We start from the raw sequence: 17,156 nt of genomic DNA on the forward strand, positions 1-17,156 counted from the left end.
GTCAACTCCACCGAACAAGACCTGAAAGTGAGGAAGGCCCTTGCATGGAGGGCCCTAAACGGCATGGCCAGCGTATGGAACTCCAACCTCCCCTGTCAAACCAAACTAAGCTTCTTCTACGCAACGGTAGAGTCCGTTCTCCTATATGGCAGTGAATGCTGGACCTTGAAGCCAACCCTGCAGAAGTCTCTCGATGGGTGCTACACCAGAATGTTGCGGGCAGTACTCAACATCAATAAGAGCACACATGTTACAAACACAACTCTGTATGATGGAATGCCAAGGGTGACCCAGAAAATAGCAGCCAGGAGAATGAGACTAGCAGGACACTGCCAAAGACACCAAGAGCTGCCAGCCAGTAAACTAGTGCTGTGGGAACCAACACACGGGCACCGGTCACGAGGACGTCCAGCGCTAACATACGTGGATGTACTCAAGAACGACGCAGGAGCGCAAAGTACCAACGAACTGGCCAGATGTATGGAGAACCGGGATGACTGGAAACGACGATGGAGGGCTCGTCTGAGGACGACCTAGAGAGATGTGGCTAAAGGGGAAGATTTGACCAACATTGGTCTAATTAACTACATGGACTATAGTGTCCCTATTCTGGACATGTCATAATAATAGCTGAACATTCGGCAAACATAGATGAACATTTGGGGAAAATAGCATTTTGAGGTTGTAGATATCGTTGCCGTTGCCGTTTGCATAAATCAGTGCTATTGAACAACCTTTACATCTGTGTGTGTTGGTTAAAAACATATGGAACCAATGAAAGGTAGTAAAAAGCGCTTCGGACTAAACCTCTCAACTCCATTGGACCCTCAAACTGTCTGCTAAAGCAACTAACTCCACCTCTCTAACTCCCCCTCTCATGCAAGTAATTGACAATATATAAAGTCACATCATTTTCTACTGTTCCATTTCCTGAAGAATGAACATTTTGGAGTTAGTTGGTTTCTTCCTGACAGCAGCTCTTTTGCAACAATCAAGTATAAAGGGTTGAAACGGGTAACTAGCAATGTGCTGAAGGCTTACCTTGCGTGTCTCATACAGGGAAAGACTGATGGATAAGGTTGAGATGATGAAGATACAGGAAGCATAGTAGTAATAATGATCAAACGTCCACAAGATAATGCTGAAGACTTGGAACACGTAGAATGGATTAAGGACCTGGAGAAGACAGACAAGAAATACATGACACTAAAGAAGAGGATCCAAGGCACTCTGTTCCAGTGAGGTGAAAAAATGCCTTTTTATAAGGCATAGCAAAGAGCATTACAAAAAGGAGGACCAACACGTTTCGGCACTCAGCCTTCATCAGGGTCCCATGAAATAAATACATGAATCGGATATCACCATATCAAGTGAAATCAAATTTGAATAATAATAATAATGATAATAATAATAATGGATTGCATTTTTAGAGCTTTTCCATGCACTACGTGCTTACTCAAAGCGCTTACAGTGGTCCATTCATTCATACATTGGGAGGTGAAGCGGCGAACAGTCAACTCCAGCGTCCTCACTTCCCACATTCACACACCAATGGTGGCAACCGCTGGAGGCAATGTAGGGTCCAGTGTCTTGCCCAAGGACACTTTGACATGTAGACAGGAGAAGCCGGGATTCGAACCGCCGACCCATGGATCATTTCAAGTCTTCAAATTAATCCAGCAGGTTGTTAGCTTTACAGTTAGCTTCCAAATACCAGTGGTGGAAAGTAACTAAGTATATTTACTTAAGTACTGCACTTAAGTAAAATTTTGAGGTATTTGTACTTTACTTCAGTATGTCAAATTTTCTACTACTCCACTACAATTAAGTTACAACTTTAGTTACTTTGTAATTTTGATTATTAGGCTCTTACAAAACATACATTAACCACTTCAGCCAAATTTCGGCCATTTAAAAATAGCCGATCTACAAGATCACCAGCGGCCTTATATATGTTTTAATCGTTTCAATTGAAACGGGCCTCGAGCCTCCAGGGGGAAAAAAAAGTAGTAATATTGCATTGCATCGCAGCCTTCCAATCAGCCTTGTCAATTATTCAGCCTCATCCTGTACGTCCACATACCTAGTTGGCAGCAGCTAATAATCACAACAGTGTTCCTGTTGGGTAGTTAAATATGCTGTGAGCTTGTCGGTGCCAAGAAGAGGGTGTGGTGAACTGGCGGCGTCTGGCATGCATAGGAGGTGGCGTGGCTGGCGAGTTAAAACCGGTAGTTTTAAAGTCATTGTTGAACGATCTTGGCCATCCTGTGTGTGTGTGTGTGTGTGTGTGTGTGTGTGTGTGTGTGTGCGCTTTCAGAAAATTGTCATTGTTGGACCCAACACAGTAAATACCGTGCTCATTCAGAACTTTATCCGGCTTTATACTTTGTCACCAATATGCTGTTTACCTTTTCAATGGGCTTGTATTTAGCCTGGCATTAAATTGAAAGAAATCAGACCCATCTGAAGTGAGCGGTGCTGTGCTGTGCTGTACTGTACTGTACATGCCCTCCTCCCTGGCCTGTGTGTGTATGTGTGTTAGGCTGTGCAACAGTGACACTTTAATATATAACAAACGCTATAACGCTATTTTCGTGCTTGGACACAGCCAGGGACCCAGGGACAGACAGACCGTGGGAGCCTGTGTGTGTGTGTGTGTGTGTGTGTGTGTGTGTGTTTGCAGTGTTACTTACATGTTTTATTAATTTGCCTTGCTGTGTTTGCAGTGTTGCTGTAATTTAATTTATTGTGTGCTTGCAGTTGTACAGCAGAGTCCTGCAACGGGTCGGATACCCCGTGGGTATGGATCTGGTTTCGAGTTTTATATAAATCACTGGTAACGGGCGGGATGCGGAACTGATGATTGACAGGCGGGGCAGGTACGGGTATCGAAAATTGGACCCGTGCAGGACTCTGTTGTACAGTAGTGTGTGTGTGTGTGAGTGAGTCAGTTAAAGTGCTGGTTTTGCACAGCATGATTGCATAATAATCTGTGTAAAATAAATTCTTATTAATAATGTATACTTTTTCCACCATTGCCAAATACGTTCTTTATGGTCAACTGTTGACAGCATTACACAGCATTCTGTTTTACCTCCTCAACCAGCAAATTCATGTAGGACTTCACAGGTACATCAATGAGGTTGGGCCCATAAACCTTCCGTCTGAAATTAAAACAAAAATAAAAACAAATGATGGAACAGTGAATGAGCAGTGTTTGCAGAATCAAAACCGATAAGGATAGAGACAGTTCATCTTGATCAAATAGGTAATTGCTCCTAGCCTCCTCCCAACCTAACGGTATACTGTACCTTAAGCTTTGCTCCAGATGACCGAGGCCATCTCGGAAGCGGTACAGATCATTGCAGGTCCAGTCCTCATTGAGGACACTGTAAACAAAGAGGCAAAATAGTAATATTTCGACACTTGTTTTGGCAATGTAAATGTATGTTTTCTCATGCCAATAAGCTAAATAACTAAAAGGTATGTCTTCAAGAGACATACATATAACCTGAAGAAGGCAGTTGTCTACCAAAACGTTGATTAATTCTCTGCGTCTTAAAATAAATGATTGGCACTTATATCAGTATGTGTGGTCACTTTCTTGTTTCTTGAAGACAGAGTAACATTTTAGATTATTCTGCCGTGGACCGGCACCACTAGCATACTAGGTTTAACTAACCATATGTACAGAGACATTTAGCAGTAAACAGTCAATGTTTTTACAACAGCTCAAAACATTCCTTTGCATACTCATCTTACTTCCCATGTTGTGGTCATTTTCCATATTTGTAATAAATGGGTGATATTTCCCTGTTTTCACAATCATTTTTAGTCCCAGCAGAAGTGGGCAGTTACCCAATAGTCAACATTACCTAGTCTCATCTCCGTGTCCACAATAAAGCTTTTGGTGCTGGCAGCTACAAGTGTGCGGATATACATTTTTTAACAGTACCTAACACGACAGAAGGCCCCCTTCCTGGCCAGCCAGACATAATGGAGTCCCTCAAACGCATAGTAGCGCATCAGCGTTTTCTGAAAGACAGACGGTATATATATACAGTATAGATGTGATTCTAGGAAGATGATCTCTTTGAAAGGCAAACATTTCTGCCACTCCAGTGGCTCCACCTTACCTCATCTTTGTGGAGCTGGACGGTGTCTCTCCATTCACTATCCTCCAGGTCTTCAATCAGCTCCAAACTGAAATGGGACGAACACACTGTATGTCACTGGAGCCTGGTAGGGGTAGGGCTAGCTAGGTCTACTATCGATTATTTATTTTCGTAGTGATTATTCTATCGATTACTTTATTCCAGGGGTTTTCAAAAGGTGGTCCGTGGACCACTGGTGGCCCGTGAAGATATTGCAGGTGGTCCCTGACCATGCAGTTAGTAATGTAGTTAAGTGAAGATTCATTTTCTTTTTGCAGTCTTTTTGAACTTTTTTTAAAAGAATAATATAAGGTGTAATGGATGGGTGGGTAATGGACAACACTTAGTTATACACTATATCATGATATTGGGACACCCAAAATCCCAGACAATATCTAGTCTCATATCACGATATGAACAATATATTTCCCAGCCCTGTGATAAGTTGAAAGTATTGACTGTGTACTACTAGGTTGTGACTGGTGGAAGTCACAGAGCTGACCTGCCTTCCTCCAGCTCTTTGGTCAAGACCTCCACAACATGCTGCTGGCCAAAATGATCCTGTAAGGAAGAGATAAAAGCACACAGCAACTACTGATAAAAAAACAAGGAAAAAACACCTACAAAATGTGAACAAACAAATGTATACACTACATAATCCTCAAGGCACCCCCACCCCCGCCCCCCAGAAATGTAGTCTTGTACAAGATCAAAAGTGCTTCGTTTGCATCAGAGAATGGGAACATGATCAGTGCCGTTTCATAATTAGATAAACCGCAATAAGATCAATAACGGCGTTGACAAGCCAGTAATCCTCTCACTCTCAGTAGCAGGATATCTGCCAGGGCCAGTGGACAGGGGGCACAACGGGCAAGGACTGCCAACCGCGGCCACCAGTGGAACAGGAGGAACAGCAGGCCGAGAGACAGCAGGGTCCCGAGTCGACACAGCCACACACGCCACCACACCCACCTATATCCCTGCACATCCTGGGAGCAAGGGGTGGGAGGGGGGGAACAACATAATGAGAAAGAAAGGCCGGAGAGTGCAAGCAATGGAGTCATGTTCACTTCATTCATTGAGCCAGCAGAAAGGGTTATCATGACGTGTTGTGAGCTGAAGTATAAAGTATAAACAAATGAGAAATCTCCTTCTATGCCTGAAATAGGGACACCAGGTTGAAATATAGTATTTGCCTCTGTATTTAGTGGAGGAGCTTAACGCCATTAACAACCTATGTATGGCAAAACTTTCTAAATTTCATTATGCTTTAAGTATAGCATGTGACGTGTCAAACTAGTGGTTTTTCATGATTCTGAATCCATTCCAAACATTTTTGACATTTTTTTAGCTAAAAACGGCATCACAAATATGATGAGGTCATCACATTTGGGCGAATTTATTTTTCTAAAAATGAATCACACCCGTGTGAAGTACAGTAAGTGGTGCAAATCCGTGTGGGCGTCCCCGGAACATCCAGCCCCCCAGGAACGTGCCCAGGGGGGCGGGCCGGTTCCGGTTCCCGCATCCACAACCGTTGAGAAATGACAGAGTAAAGGTCGTTGCACACTGGACGCGTTTTTCTGAAAACAGATTGAGAAACGCTGCTAAAAATCAGAAAAACGCGCTCTGTGTGCAGGGACCTTTACCGTGTGGGGGTCCCTCTACTGTAGTGTACTGTACTGGCACTGTACTGTACTGTCACATACGAAATCATCATATATACAGTTAATGTGTGTGTGTGTGTGTGTGTGTGTGTGTGTGTGTGTGTGTGTGTGTGTGTGTGTGTGTGTTAGGCTGCGCAACAGTGACACTTGGTTGTGAAAACCAACCAAATGCTATTTTCGTGCTCGGACACAGCCAGGGATGGACACAGCCAGCCAGCCAGCCACCCACAGACACACAAAGCTGCGTAAGGAAGCACAAAAACTAACACAACCCATCAACATAGGACATAATATGAGGGTCTCTTACCATGTGTGAGGTGGGGCTGAGGATGGGGTTTCGGGTACTGGGTGAGGGAAGTCCGCTCTGCGGCTCCACCACACAACCTAAACAACAGGTTATAAGCTATTAATGTCATTCGAGATGAATAAGCCCTCAGCTATACACACACAGTCACACCCAATAAGTCAACAGCAGGCTATGTAAAGCATATATTTGGTGTGACGTATGTATGTATGTATACATGTATGTATCGGACAATAAATAGTCTGATTTAGATGGTTAAATAATAGGGTTTTAGCCTTGGATCAAGGCCATCATAGATTAATTTAATCTAGTCTGACTTTTACTTTAGTATTTATGATCAATAGATATGAAAATCTAATCAAATGTCAAAATCATAGAATGCACCTATGATAGTCTTTATCTAGCCTTGGATCAAGACAATCAGATGTAATTTATCGTCAGACTCGATAGCATGCGTCTATGATAGTCTTAATCCAATCCAAGATCACTAGTCTTGATATAATAACTCTGGTCCATAGCCTGAGTCTGGACCAGAGGGTTATAACATTCATTTTCTTCTGGGTTTCATTTGAGAAAGTACGCATATTTTTGCATTGTATGTGGTAGAAAATCACTTTACTTCTGAGTTTAGTCAAGTTGCAAAACACACGGTAGTACAGCTTCACGAAAATCACAACGCTACTGAAAATCTAACCCCTCTCGGAACCCTCCATGAAGCTTTTATGAAATTTGGATGTCGCTTTATGTAAAAATGTCAGAAACTTTACTACCATTGGGTTCTGCTTGTGGGGCTACTGAAAATCTAAGATGCCAAACAGCACTGATCGCCGTCGGCCGTACAATTACTAATGTTTAAACAAAAGCCCATGCTGCTGCTCTGCAGCTGCTATGCTTACCGTCAAATACGAACCATAGACCATAGAAAACGCATATCTGATGTCGCCGCTTCCTGGGAGAATAATCCCACCTGCTACGGTGAAGATATACTTTATGCCTTCACAAGAATAAACTCAAAGAGGCAATTTTGGAATAAACACTAATCGAACATCCTAAATAATGTAATCTTATAAGGACACAATTATAATAAAACGTGTTAAACTTAAGTAATGCTCTGACTATGAACTTATGATCAACGTGTTTTCTTTTCCTCACAAACATACCCTAAAAATGAACCTGGCCTGCGTGTTCGGTTGACACGCCTTTTTTTCCCTCACTTGGTTCACGCCACGCCCACCTTTGGAGGTTCACGTCAGGATAAAGCACGGTGTGCGACACCTTCGGCTGTACTAATCAATAATAATAATAACAACTAGCACTGCACTCTGTCGAGTGCCAGTTTGCTTGTTGCACACAAGTATAAATGGCCTACTAGTGCGCAAGCAGAGCGTGCAAGTACTGTCGACCGCTACAAACTGTCAAATCTCAGCTTCTGTGAAAAAACATTTGAAATATTGAATTATTAGGTTTAGTTTGGAGGTAAAAAAGTAGTATTGTGAAGTATGGTAAAAGCGACGGCTTTCGATGGGGACGTATATGTCGATCAGTGTCGGGTGGATTAAAGGAAATGCCTCTATGTATATGTAATTTGTAAATTGATTAGCGGTATACTGTGTTTACTTTGCGCCCCGTTTGATGCGTATGTATCGTGCCAGCATATGACGTCAGGGTATATAACTGGTATAACTAGCTCTCAATGATGACGTAATAAAGATGTGGATTAAAGGACCCAATGCCAGGGTGTAATTGGTTTTCGATGGTGACCTAATGACGATATGTTTTAGTGTCGGGAAGATTAAAGGTAATTCCCCATGTATACATACGTAATCTGTCACCACTGCTGTATCAGGCACAAGTAGTCATTATGTCATACGCTGGGACGGCGCATACATATCAAACATCGTCCTGGACTAAAACTATTACTTGCGCGCTCTGCTTGCGCAAGTAATAATAATAATAATAATAATAATGATAATATGCCTAATAATGTATAGTGCTCTTGCACTTTTAAAAACAATTGCAAATCACAATTCTCACACACAGGCTGACACAGCATCCAAAAAAGAGCACAACAATAACATTTCATAAAGAGATAAGAACAAGTGTAATTAGGTAGTAAAACTATAGTGAGCCTATAGCTATAGTGTGTTTTATGGTTTCAAGCAGTGATTTAAATGAGAACACTTCCTGTTTTTTATTATTTAATTGAGGGACCATATACCATCACATGGATAGCAAGTTAATGTTAGACAATTTATGGAAGCGGGTAAAATCTCCCACTCAGTTTCACGACCAAATAACGTTAGACAAAAACAACAACACATATTTTTTTACTATTACTATTTTTTTTTACCGCATTGCAGGACATTATTTATGTTTTTACCATATAATGTTGTTCCACGTTCCACCTCCCAGTAAGAACCCTTAAGTATTCACAAAAAGTATCAAAGTCTTAGTTAATACTTTCTGTAAGGCTGAATAAATCTAAATTGCCAGATTATCTACAAAATTTCAGTGTCACTCATAGACGCACGGTGTCACTCTATTATTCGTATATTATCTCTTACTCAGCAATAAGCTGCTTATCAAGGAGGAATTGAGTTCCATTGACAAGGTTGGTGCTTGCTAAATGCAACACAAACCATATCAGGTTTGCACAACACCTCACTGGCTTTTTGGTGTGGTGTAAAAAACCTAGACGTTTGGTGCTGTGGACTTCAATTTCTTCTTTTTTTTATAGTTTTTATCTGACGATTTTGTAACCCATGTTTCACCCCTGTGGTACGTGCAGAGGGGGGGGGGCTAGGGGGACTTGAGGGCTTATGTGGGGGCCAAAAAGGGCATGTGTGGGGGGCCAATAAGGACTTGTGTGGGGGGCCAATAAGGACTTTGTGTGGGGGGCAAATAAGGGCTTGTGTGGGGGGGGGGGGCAATAAAGGCTTATGTGAGGGTCAAAAAGGGCCTGTGTGGGGAGCCAATAAGGGCTTGTGTGGGGGGCTAATAAGGGCTTGTGTGGGAGGCCAATAAGGGCTTGTGTGGGGGGCAAAAAAGGGCTTGTGTGGGGGGCCAATAAGGGCTTGTGTGGGGGGCCAATAAGTGCCATTGGCCCTTAATGATAATTCCACTATCATAATGAATTATCTTTTAATCTGCCATCAGTCAGTTTTAGTTTCAGACTAATGAGAACATATTGCTTATTTTATGGCACAAGGGACGGACTCCACAAAAAAAAATCTCCCACTCAGTTTCACGACCAAATAACGTTAGACAAAAACAACAACACATATTTTTTTACTATTACTATTTCTTTTTACCGCATTGCAGGACATTATTTATGTTTTTACCATATAATGTTGTTCCACGTTCCACCTCCCAGTAAGAACCCTTAAGTATTCACAAAAAGTATCAAAGTCTTAGTTAATACTTTCTGTAAGGCTGAATAAATCTAAATTGCCAGATTATCTACAAAATTTCAGTGTCACTCATAGACGCACGGTGTCACTCTATTATTCGTATATTATCTCTTACTCAGCAATAAGCTGCTTATCAAGGAGGAATTGAGTTCCATTGACAAGGTTGGTGCTTGCTAAATGCAACACAAACCATATCAGGTTTGCACAACACCTCACTGGCTTTTTGGTGTGGTGTAAAAAACCTAGACGTTTGGTGCTGTGGACTTCAATTTCTTCTTTTTTTTATAGTTTTTATCTGACGATTTTGTAACCCATGTTTCACCCCTGTGGTACGTGCAGAGGGGGGGGGCTAGGGGGACTTGAGGGCTTATGTGGGGGCCAAAAAGGGCATGTGTGGGGGGCCAATAAGGACTTGTGTGGGGGGCCAATAAGGACTTTGTGTGGGGGGCAAATAAGGGCTTGTGTGGGGGGGGGGCAATAAAGGCTTATGTGAGGGTCAAAAAGGGCCTGTGTGGGGAGCCAATAAGGGCTTGTGTGGGGGGCTAATAAGGGCTTGTGTGGGAGGCCAATAAGGGCTTGTGTGGGGGCCAATAAGGGCTTGTGTGGGGGGCAAATAAGGGCTTATGTGGGGGGCAAATAAGGGCTTATGTGGGGGGCAAAAAAGGGCTTGTGTGGGGGGCCAATAAGGGCTTGTGTGGGGGGCCAATAAGTGCCATTGGCCCTTAATGATAATTCCACTATCATAATGAATTATCTTTTAATCTGCCATCAGTCAGTTTTAGTTTCAGACTAATGAGAACATATTGCTTATTTTATGGCACAAGGGACGGACTCCACAAAAAGACCACCCCCAAAAATCGTCGTCATGTGCCCTTTTCTGAAGTTTGAGCCCCTGCCCCCTCAGTGCTCTCTGCACGGCCCTGGTGTCAATTATCTAATGTGATCCTGGGCTCTACACACCCTCCGCCAGCCTAGTCCCATATATGGGGGACATGGGGAGAGAAACAGACTTGAACTCATGCTTCCTTCATGCCTGAGTGTCCAAGTTGCTCCTTTACACCTGACAGGGGGGAGTTTCCCTGGTTGGACGTAGCGCGTGGAAGGAACACGTTATTCCAACCAGTTCCTTTCCCCTCCATCAGGCTGCCCAGGGGGGAGGCAGTTTAGAGACCAGGATTACTGCATGTTTTTTGTGAGGGTACCTACCCTAGGCTAGGGGACACGGGGAGAACATGCAAACTCCACACAGAAAGGCCCTTTCGCCAATGGACTTCAATTTCAACTGCATTTGTCACACAAGTTTACAGCTGTTGTACAATTTACCCAGAAATTAAATTGTATTTACAGACAATATAAAATATATGAGCATACTTCAAAAAGTCTCTATAGACATCACGTAGCACGTTTTAGCAACAGCTATTTAGAAATTCCAAGTAGGGCAAAAAACTACTTGCAGCTAGAGAGAAGTGAGAACCAAAAAGAGAAAGCCCTAACTTTCAGTATGGTCTTAAAAGAGAAACTGACAGGGTAATACAATTCTGCCTTTCAGGCAAAAGGGAAATGACAGAGCTTAACAAACACAAGACAAGACTGTAGGCCTATTCATACTTATTATTCAACACAAAAGTGGTACCAATGTCAAACTGGTATTGGGCTGTTACTGTATATGTATCTTTTTGCTGGAGAATGTGTCTTGCATAGCAAACTGTTCAATTTATTTGTCAGAGGTAATATGTAGATATGTTGGTCAATAATAAATGATTAATAAATTAATCTGATCAAGGTATCAAGCTGCCACTTGAAGCATGTGTATTCTTTATACATTCCAAATATATATAGCCTACTTAATATACCTTTCTTAATAAGACTTGTTTTTGAGGAAATTAGGCTACTTAGGCTTCAAGGGATATTTCACTTAAGTCTACAAATAAAATAAACATGATTCTTTCTTTTTTTTTTTTCTTTTAATGAAAAGGTTATGGACAAATCAAGGCCCTGTGTGAGAGGCCATGATGAAAGTGAAATATGCTTTTCAAACCGCCTAGCCTCCTGTTTAACTCAGTTTTGGCACAATTATGATGCTATAGGATTATGGGCTGCAGGAAGAACGTCACAACACTTAATGTTCAATGGAAGTATATTCTACTACTGCTATTTCAGGACTGTCTGCAATGCATAAAATGTTAAATGGTACATTTATATAGCACCTTTATCCAAGGTGCTTTACATAGATTGTGCATTACATTCATTCACCCATTCACACACACATTCATACACCGATGGTGGCGGAAACCATGCAACATCAGGAGCAACCAACCAGCACATCAGGAGCAATTAGGGGCTCAGTATCTTGCTCAAGGACACTTCGACACTTAACTCTGGGGGAGCCCGGGTTCGAACTGGCAACCTTGTGGTTACCATCCAGCCAATCTACCCCTGAGCCTCTGCCGCCCCATAACTATGTCATGTTAAGGCCTAATTAATGACATAGTAACAGCCAGTGAGTGGTGTAATGTATGTCAAATTTTCAATACTTCTACTCCCCTACATCTCAGATGCAAATAACTCCACTACAAGTAGGCTATTAGAAAACTTTTGTTTATATACTTTGCAGATATAAATTATTATATTATATAACATACATTAACCACTTTATCCCTATTTTATACATAGGATATCGACAAGCTCACATTGTAGTTGTGCAATTTTCTTATACTTTTAATAAAGTATTTGTATATTGTGGTATTGCAACTTGCCAAGTAGAAGTACTCAGATTAACTTTTTTTTTTACTTAGACTAGCCCAGAGCCATAGCCTAGTTACAGCAATGAACACTGTGTCTGGGTCATACAAGATAAGACAAGACACTCACACAACACACAAGAGTCAAGACATAGCCTAGTGTTAATTGCTGTAGTAGAGTGTATACCGTAGAGTCGTAGACAGCTTGTTCTGTGAACACACAAGCAAAAACTGTGTAGTTTCACCACCAAAACCAAATGTTTTCTAGCCGTGGTGGTGGTGTTCCCTAGCTCTGATCCATAGCTCTAATGGTCCATATACTCCATAGCTCTGCTATGGACCAGAGCTGCAGGGCAGAATCGAAGCCGCAGTAGAAGGCTATGGACCCTGTGTTACCTTCAAAATAGACTGCAGTGACAGTCCCCTTATCGATCAATCAATGGGTTCAAATGTTGTAAGCTACAGGGGGAAAGCAACATTATGCTGATCAGACTCCAAGCATTCTCTTACCATGTCTGTCCATCCTGCTTTGGTCACTGTGTGACGATAGTCCTCAAGTCAAGTTACAACAACATCATCATCTGACACCATATCTAATGTCTTGTTAAGTGAATAGTCATAAACCACCGACATGAGCTTCTTATATTATAGCCCATCTTTGTTATAGCTTCGTTACAGTCTATGGTTCCGCTACACGGGTTTCTCGAGTCATATGGTAATGGTAAGCATTTCTACGGGAAGTCGCACGGTCCAAACAGTGCATGCACAGTGGTTGTAGCCTGGCTATTCGGTCTGGTTTATTAGCCAGGCTACAGTGGTTGTGGTTGACAGAATGACAGTCTGTGGTGGCACTGCATGGTGGTGGTGGAGGACATCACATATCAAATGGCCTCAACCAAAGTATTAATAAGGCCTAATTGTTCATCATCTCCTTTATAATATATATATTTAAATTATTGTGCAAAATAGTGTGCACTGTACACTGTAGTGTAGTGGGGATGGGTACAGAATCGAATGCAAAATGTACATAATTAAAATATCAATAATAATTGTTATGTTGTTCTCATTTCATTGTCTACTGTATGAATAACAGTGAATAACATAACAGGGACATCATGATTTATTTATTTTAATGCTATTTTTGTATCTCTCTCTCTCTCTCTCTCTCTCTCTCTCTCTCTTATTTTTTAGGCCTAATAATGAAGATTATTAACAGTCATTTATAGCGGGGTCCTTCAGAGTATACTCTAGTCTAGATTAAGGTCCGACTCCTACCTAGTTGGAACCTCCTCAAGGTCTCCTGAGGGAAAAATGTATGGGTTTCCGAGGCTACCTGAGGGGTTGCTTTCTGATGGTGTTCAACATTGACAGCCCTATGAAAACAGATTATCTGGCGCCATCGTCTGGCAAAACTGAGAACAACAAGGGAATATGCATTTCACGTGAAGGGGAAAACTGTCGGGGAGTGGAAAATAGGGTTGGTTGATTGATTGATTGATTGATTGATTGATTGATTGATTGATTGATTGATTGATTGATTGATTGATTAACAGTTTGCAGAATTACAGTACATTTCAAGTACAACTCAATACAAAAACTGTTAACTGTGAGTGGACGACACTATAAAGCTGTAAGAGCCACGAAATGGTTTGGTTATGTTGACTATACATTTGGTCAATGAAATGAGTAGGCTGTCACTGGTGTTGATGTGGATGATTGACGGGCATAGGGGCGGACCCAAGGTTACCTTTAACATCACCTGTTCACCTGGACACAGAGAGAGAGGGGGTGTGTGGGACGCCATACCTTTTGTTGACCGCTTTATTTCATTTACTTTATTTACTTTGTAGCTGTGGTCATTTTGCTTTACGTTTGAGCACCATTATGAGTTATCTACATTGCTTTAATAAAACCCTTAAAATGCATCATTTGGATCCAGCGAATTCCTTTTGTTTGCGGCGGAGCGCGTCTGACAACATGGCCCATCCCATCGCCTCTCAGCGACTTTAAGTTTACTTTTCATGTCGCTATTACAAAAGCGTTACACTTGTTTATAGGGCCCACGATTTTCAATTCATCAAAACAATTAGAGACATACGAATATACACAACTATATAGTCAAAATAGGAACTCATCATAGAGGTAAAAAGGGAAAAGAAACATATACAGTGAGGGGAAAAAGGGGTGGGTGGGGGATTCAGATTTTACGGGGGGCAGTTTCGAATTGCAGCCGTCCGTAGGTGCCCTTTGAGGGCGGTTTTGAAGGAGTCAAGGGATTTGCATGTCTTAATGACTGTTGGTAGGGCGTTCCACATTTTGGTGCATGGCATAGCAGCGAAATTAATTTAGTCCCTTGTTTGTGCCGAATCGGGGTTGCACATGGTTTGTTGAACTCCCTCTGGTCTTGTGGGTGTGGACTTTGTTGACATTAAGGAAGTATTTAGACAGGTACATGGGTATCTTGGTGGTGTATCAAATCTTGTGGACCAGACCATTGCAAGATGCTGTACTCTGTCATCAACCCTAAGCCATTCCAGCCTATCAAAGTGGGCATTGGTGAGGTGGGTTCGGGGAGTGAGGCCAAGTAGTAGCCTGACCAGTTTGTTTTGGGAAGTCTGGAGCCTAGTTTTAAGGGCTTAGAGGTGCTGTGGTACCAGGAGGTGCATGCATAGTCGAAGAAACCTTGTACGAGGGCTCCTGTTAGGGTCCTCAAGGTGTTTTTGTTGACCAGTGAGGAGATCCTGTATAGGAATCTTGTTCTTTGGTTGACTTTTTTGATTACGCTGGTGGCCATCTTATCACCGGAAAGATTTGCCTCTAGGATGGAACCTAGGTAGGTAATTTCATCTTTCCGTGTGATAACATTGTCACCAACTCTAATCAAGAAGATGCCTTGCTGAGATTACTATTTGAACCAAAGAGAATGGATTAATTTTTTCCCAGGTGTAGAGATAGTTTGTTATCAGCGAGCCAGGTGCAGATTCTACCGAGCTCAGAGCTGAGGGCCTTTTCAACCTGCAGCTTGTTCCTGTCCGAGACCAGCAGTGCTGAGTCGTCTGCGAACAGGAACAAGTTGCAGTCACAAGCTGATGTCATGTAGTTAACATATATTATGAACAGTAAAGGCCCTAAGGCTGTTGGTATTCCACATATTTGCGGCATAGCAGTAGAACAAATTGGAGACCATTTTCGTGCTGAAACTGGCTTCAGTGAGATCAGTGAGGCCTTCTGGTGTTGTGCCTGTTTGTTTCTGACAGGTACATGGGTATCCCAGATTTCTTGCGTATCTTGAAGACCAGGCACATTGCAAGTTGGGCTATTTTCGTCGTACACAAACATTACATTCCCATTGACAAGGAATGGAGAATTTATGTCATATGTGTCAAATCGACATGTTGCGTCAGCGTCAGATGATGTCAATGATAAGTGCGCCCCTCACATCAAACGGGTGTGATTGTTGATAACATTATCATCACAATTCTGTCAATACTGTATTGATATATTAATAACAGCCAAACGATCAAATTTACAATTCTTCTATATTCCCTAGGCTATATAAACTTCTTAATTAAGTAATGCAGATGTTTAACAGAGAGTGTAAAATGACCTCCCTAACTGTCCATCATTTGGCTTGGGACCACCTCGAACAACCTCAAGGACCACTGGTGGTTCCTGGACCAATGGTTGAAAACCACTGCAATAGGGTATGCACGTGCATAAAGTGAGTGGCAAATCGAGTGAGTTTAATGTTGTTTAACATCATTTAGGGGGGCATTGATATCAAGGCAGGAAACATTTGCTCAAGTTATACAAATTTTGTCACACAGAGCTCCCAAAATGACACCTTCACCTGGACCTCCATCCTGAGCTGTAAGCCTGTGATCGAGGATCCCAACAACACCAGGTATGGTCCTGTTCAAGGTGCGCGAAGCAGGAGAGTTTCCATGTCTGAGGAATGATAATGTTTTGCTATTTTCCTATAACCCCTTGTGGCCTTGTGGTTAATAAGTCCTTGTAACATACTAGAGTCATGTCCAGGGGTGTACTTGTACATCAAGCTGCCTCACGCTACAGAAACAGGAGATAGGCCCTATCTCTATCTGCCCTATGGGCCTCAAGGTTCGGCAAGGCTAACTAGACTACTACTACTTGAGATGTATAGCATCGCATTTTCGAGGGGGGCCTAGACATGATGATGATGATGATGACATGCACCTCTGTTTCCTCACAACACCAAGAACAGAGCACCCACGAAGGGGTGGATGAGGAAATTCTCAAGCAAGCAGAGACAATGTTCTGCCAGCACGGGCAACCAGAAGTCACCTCTGGACCATCAAAAAGATGCTATGTAATATATTTCAGTATAGTGGTGGCCGCCATCTTTATATGGTCAATGTTGAGGGCTTAGCATCCATTTTTGAGTTATACATACAGCAGATTTGGATTCAGCAGCCCTTAATACCCCTAAAAACATGTAGGCCTATGTAATAAATTAACACGATTTTCCTTCAGCATTTTAAATAAGCACATTTTCTGAAATCAAGCCTAGTCTAAATCACATGTGGGTTTTTTATTTTGTATTAGACTTTCAAGCAGAAGTTAAAATGAATGTCAGGAATGATGTCAGTAGCCTACCTATTGTACCCCTCTACCTACCAGACCAGTTGACTCTACCCTGAAACTGAAGAATGGACTGAAAAAGAATGGGCTAAGAAGAAAACCAAAGTACAAAAAAAGACTAAAATGGTTGAGTAGATTGTGAAGTAGTGGTGGTAAACTAGCATTAATAAATCAAACTACTACTCACTCTACTAGTGCTGGGTCTATTTTCTGGGATGCCCTTGGACCGAATGTCCATCTATTTAGCAGTGACGTAATGC

At 42.1% G+C, this 17,156-nt stretch overlaps 1 protein-coding gene across 2 annotated transcripts in view; it reads right to left on the minus strand.

Moving 5' to 3' along the window:
- The window catches only part of atp13a2 (ATPase cation transporting 13A2), a 35,238-nt gene extending 22,260 nt beyond the window's left edge, over positions 1-12,978 (minus strand). Inside the window, exons 1-9 of one of the 2 annotated variants that reach the window (XM_080764030.1) lie at positions 12,787-12,978; positions 6,129-6,205; positions 4,976-5,143; positions 4,657-4,715; positions 4,137-4,203; positions 3,956-4,035; positions 3,312-3,389; positions 3,095-3,164; positions 1,042-1,176 (exon numbers count right to left, since the gene is read on the minus strand). In XM_080764030.1, coding sequence (XP_080620156.1) covers positions 1,042-1,176; positions 3,095-3,164; positions 3,312-3,389; positions 3,956-4,035; positions 4,137-4,203; positions 4,657-4,715; positions 4,976-5,143; positions 6,129-6,205; positions 12,787-12,799 — 747 coding nt within the window. In that variant the 5' untranslated portion in view covers positions 12,800-12,978. Of the gene's footprint in view, positions 1-1,041; positions 1,177-3,094; positions 3,165-3,311; positions 3,390-3,955; positions 4,036-4,136; positions 4,204-4,656; positions 4,716-4,975; positions 5,144-6,128; positions 6,206-7,021; positions 7,265-12,786 lie in introns of those variants that run through there. The other variant, XM_080764031.1, reaches the window with a different exon arrangement.
- Between the last annotated feature and the right edge of the window lie 4,178 nt (positions 12,979-17,156).

The sequence above is a fragment of the Protomyctophum bolini genome (genome assembly GCF_963924005.1).
Source record: "Protomyctophum bolini genome assembly, chromosome: 5".
NCBI lineage: Eukaryota > Metazoa > Chordata > Actinopteri > Myctophiformes > Myctophidae > Protomyctophum > Protomyctophum bolini.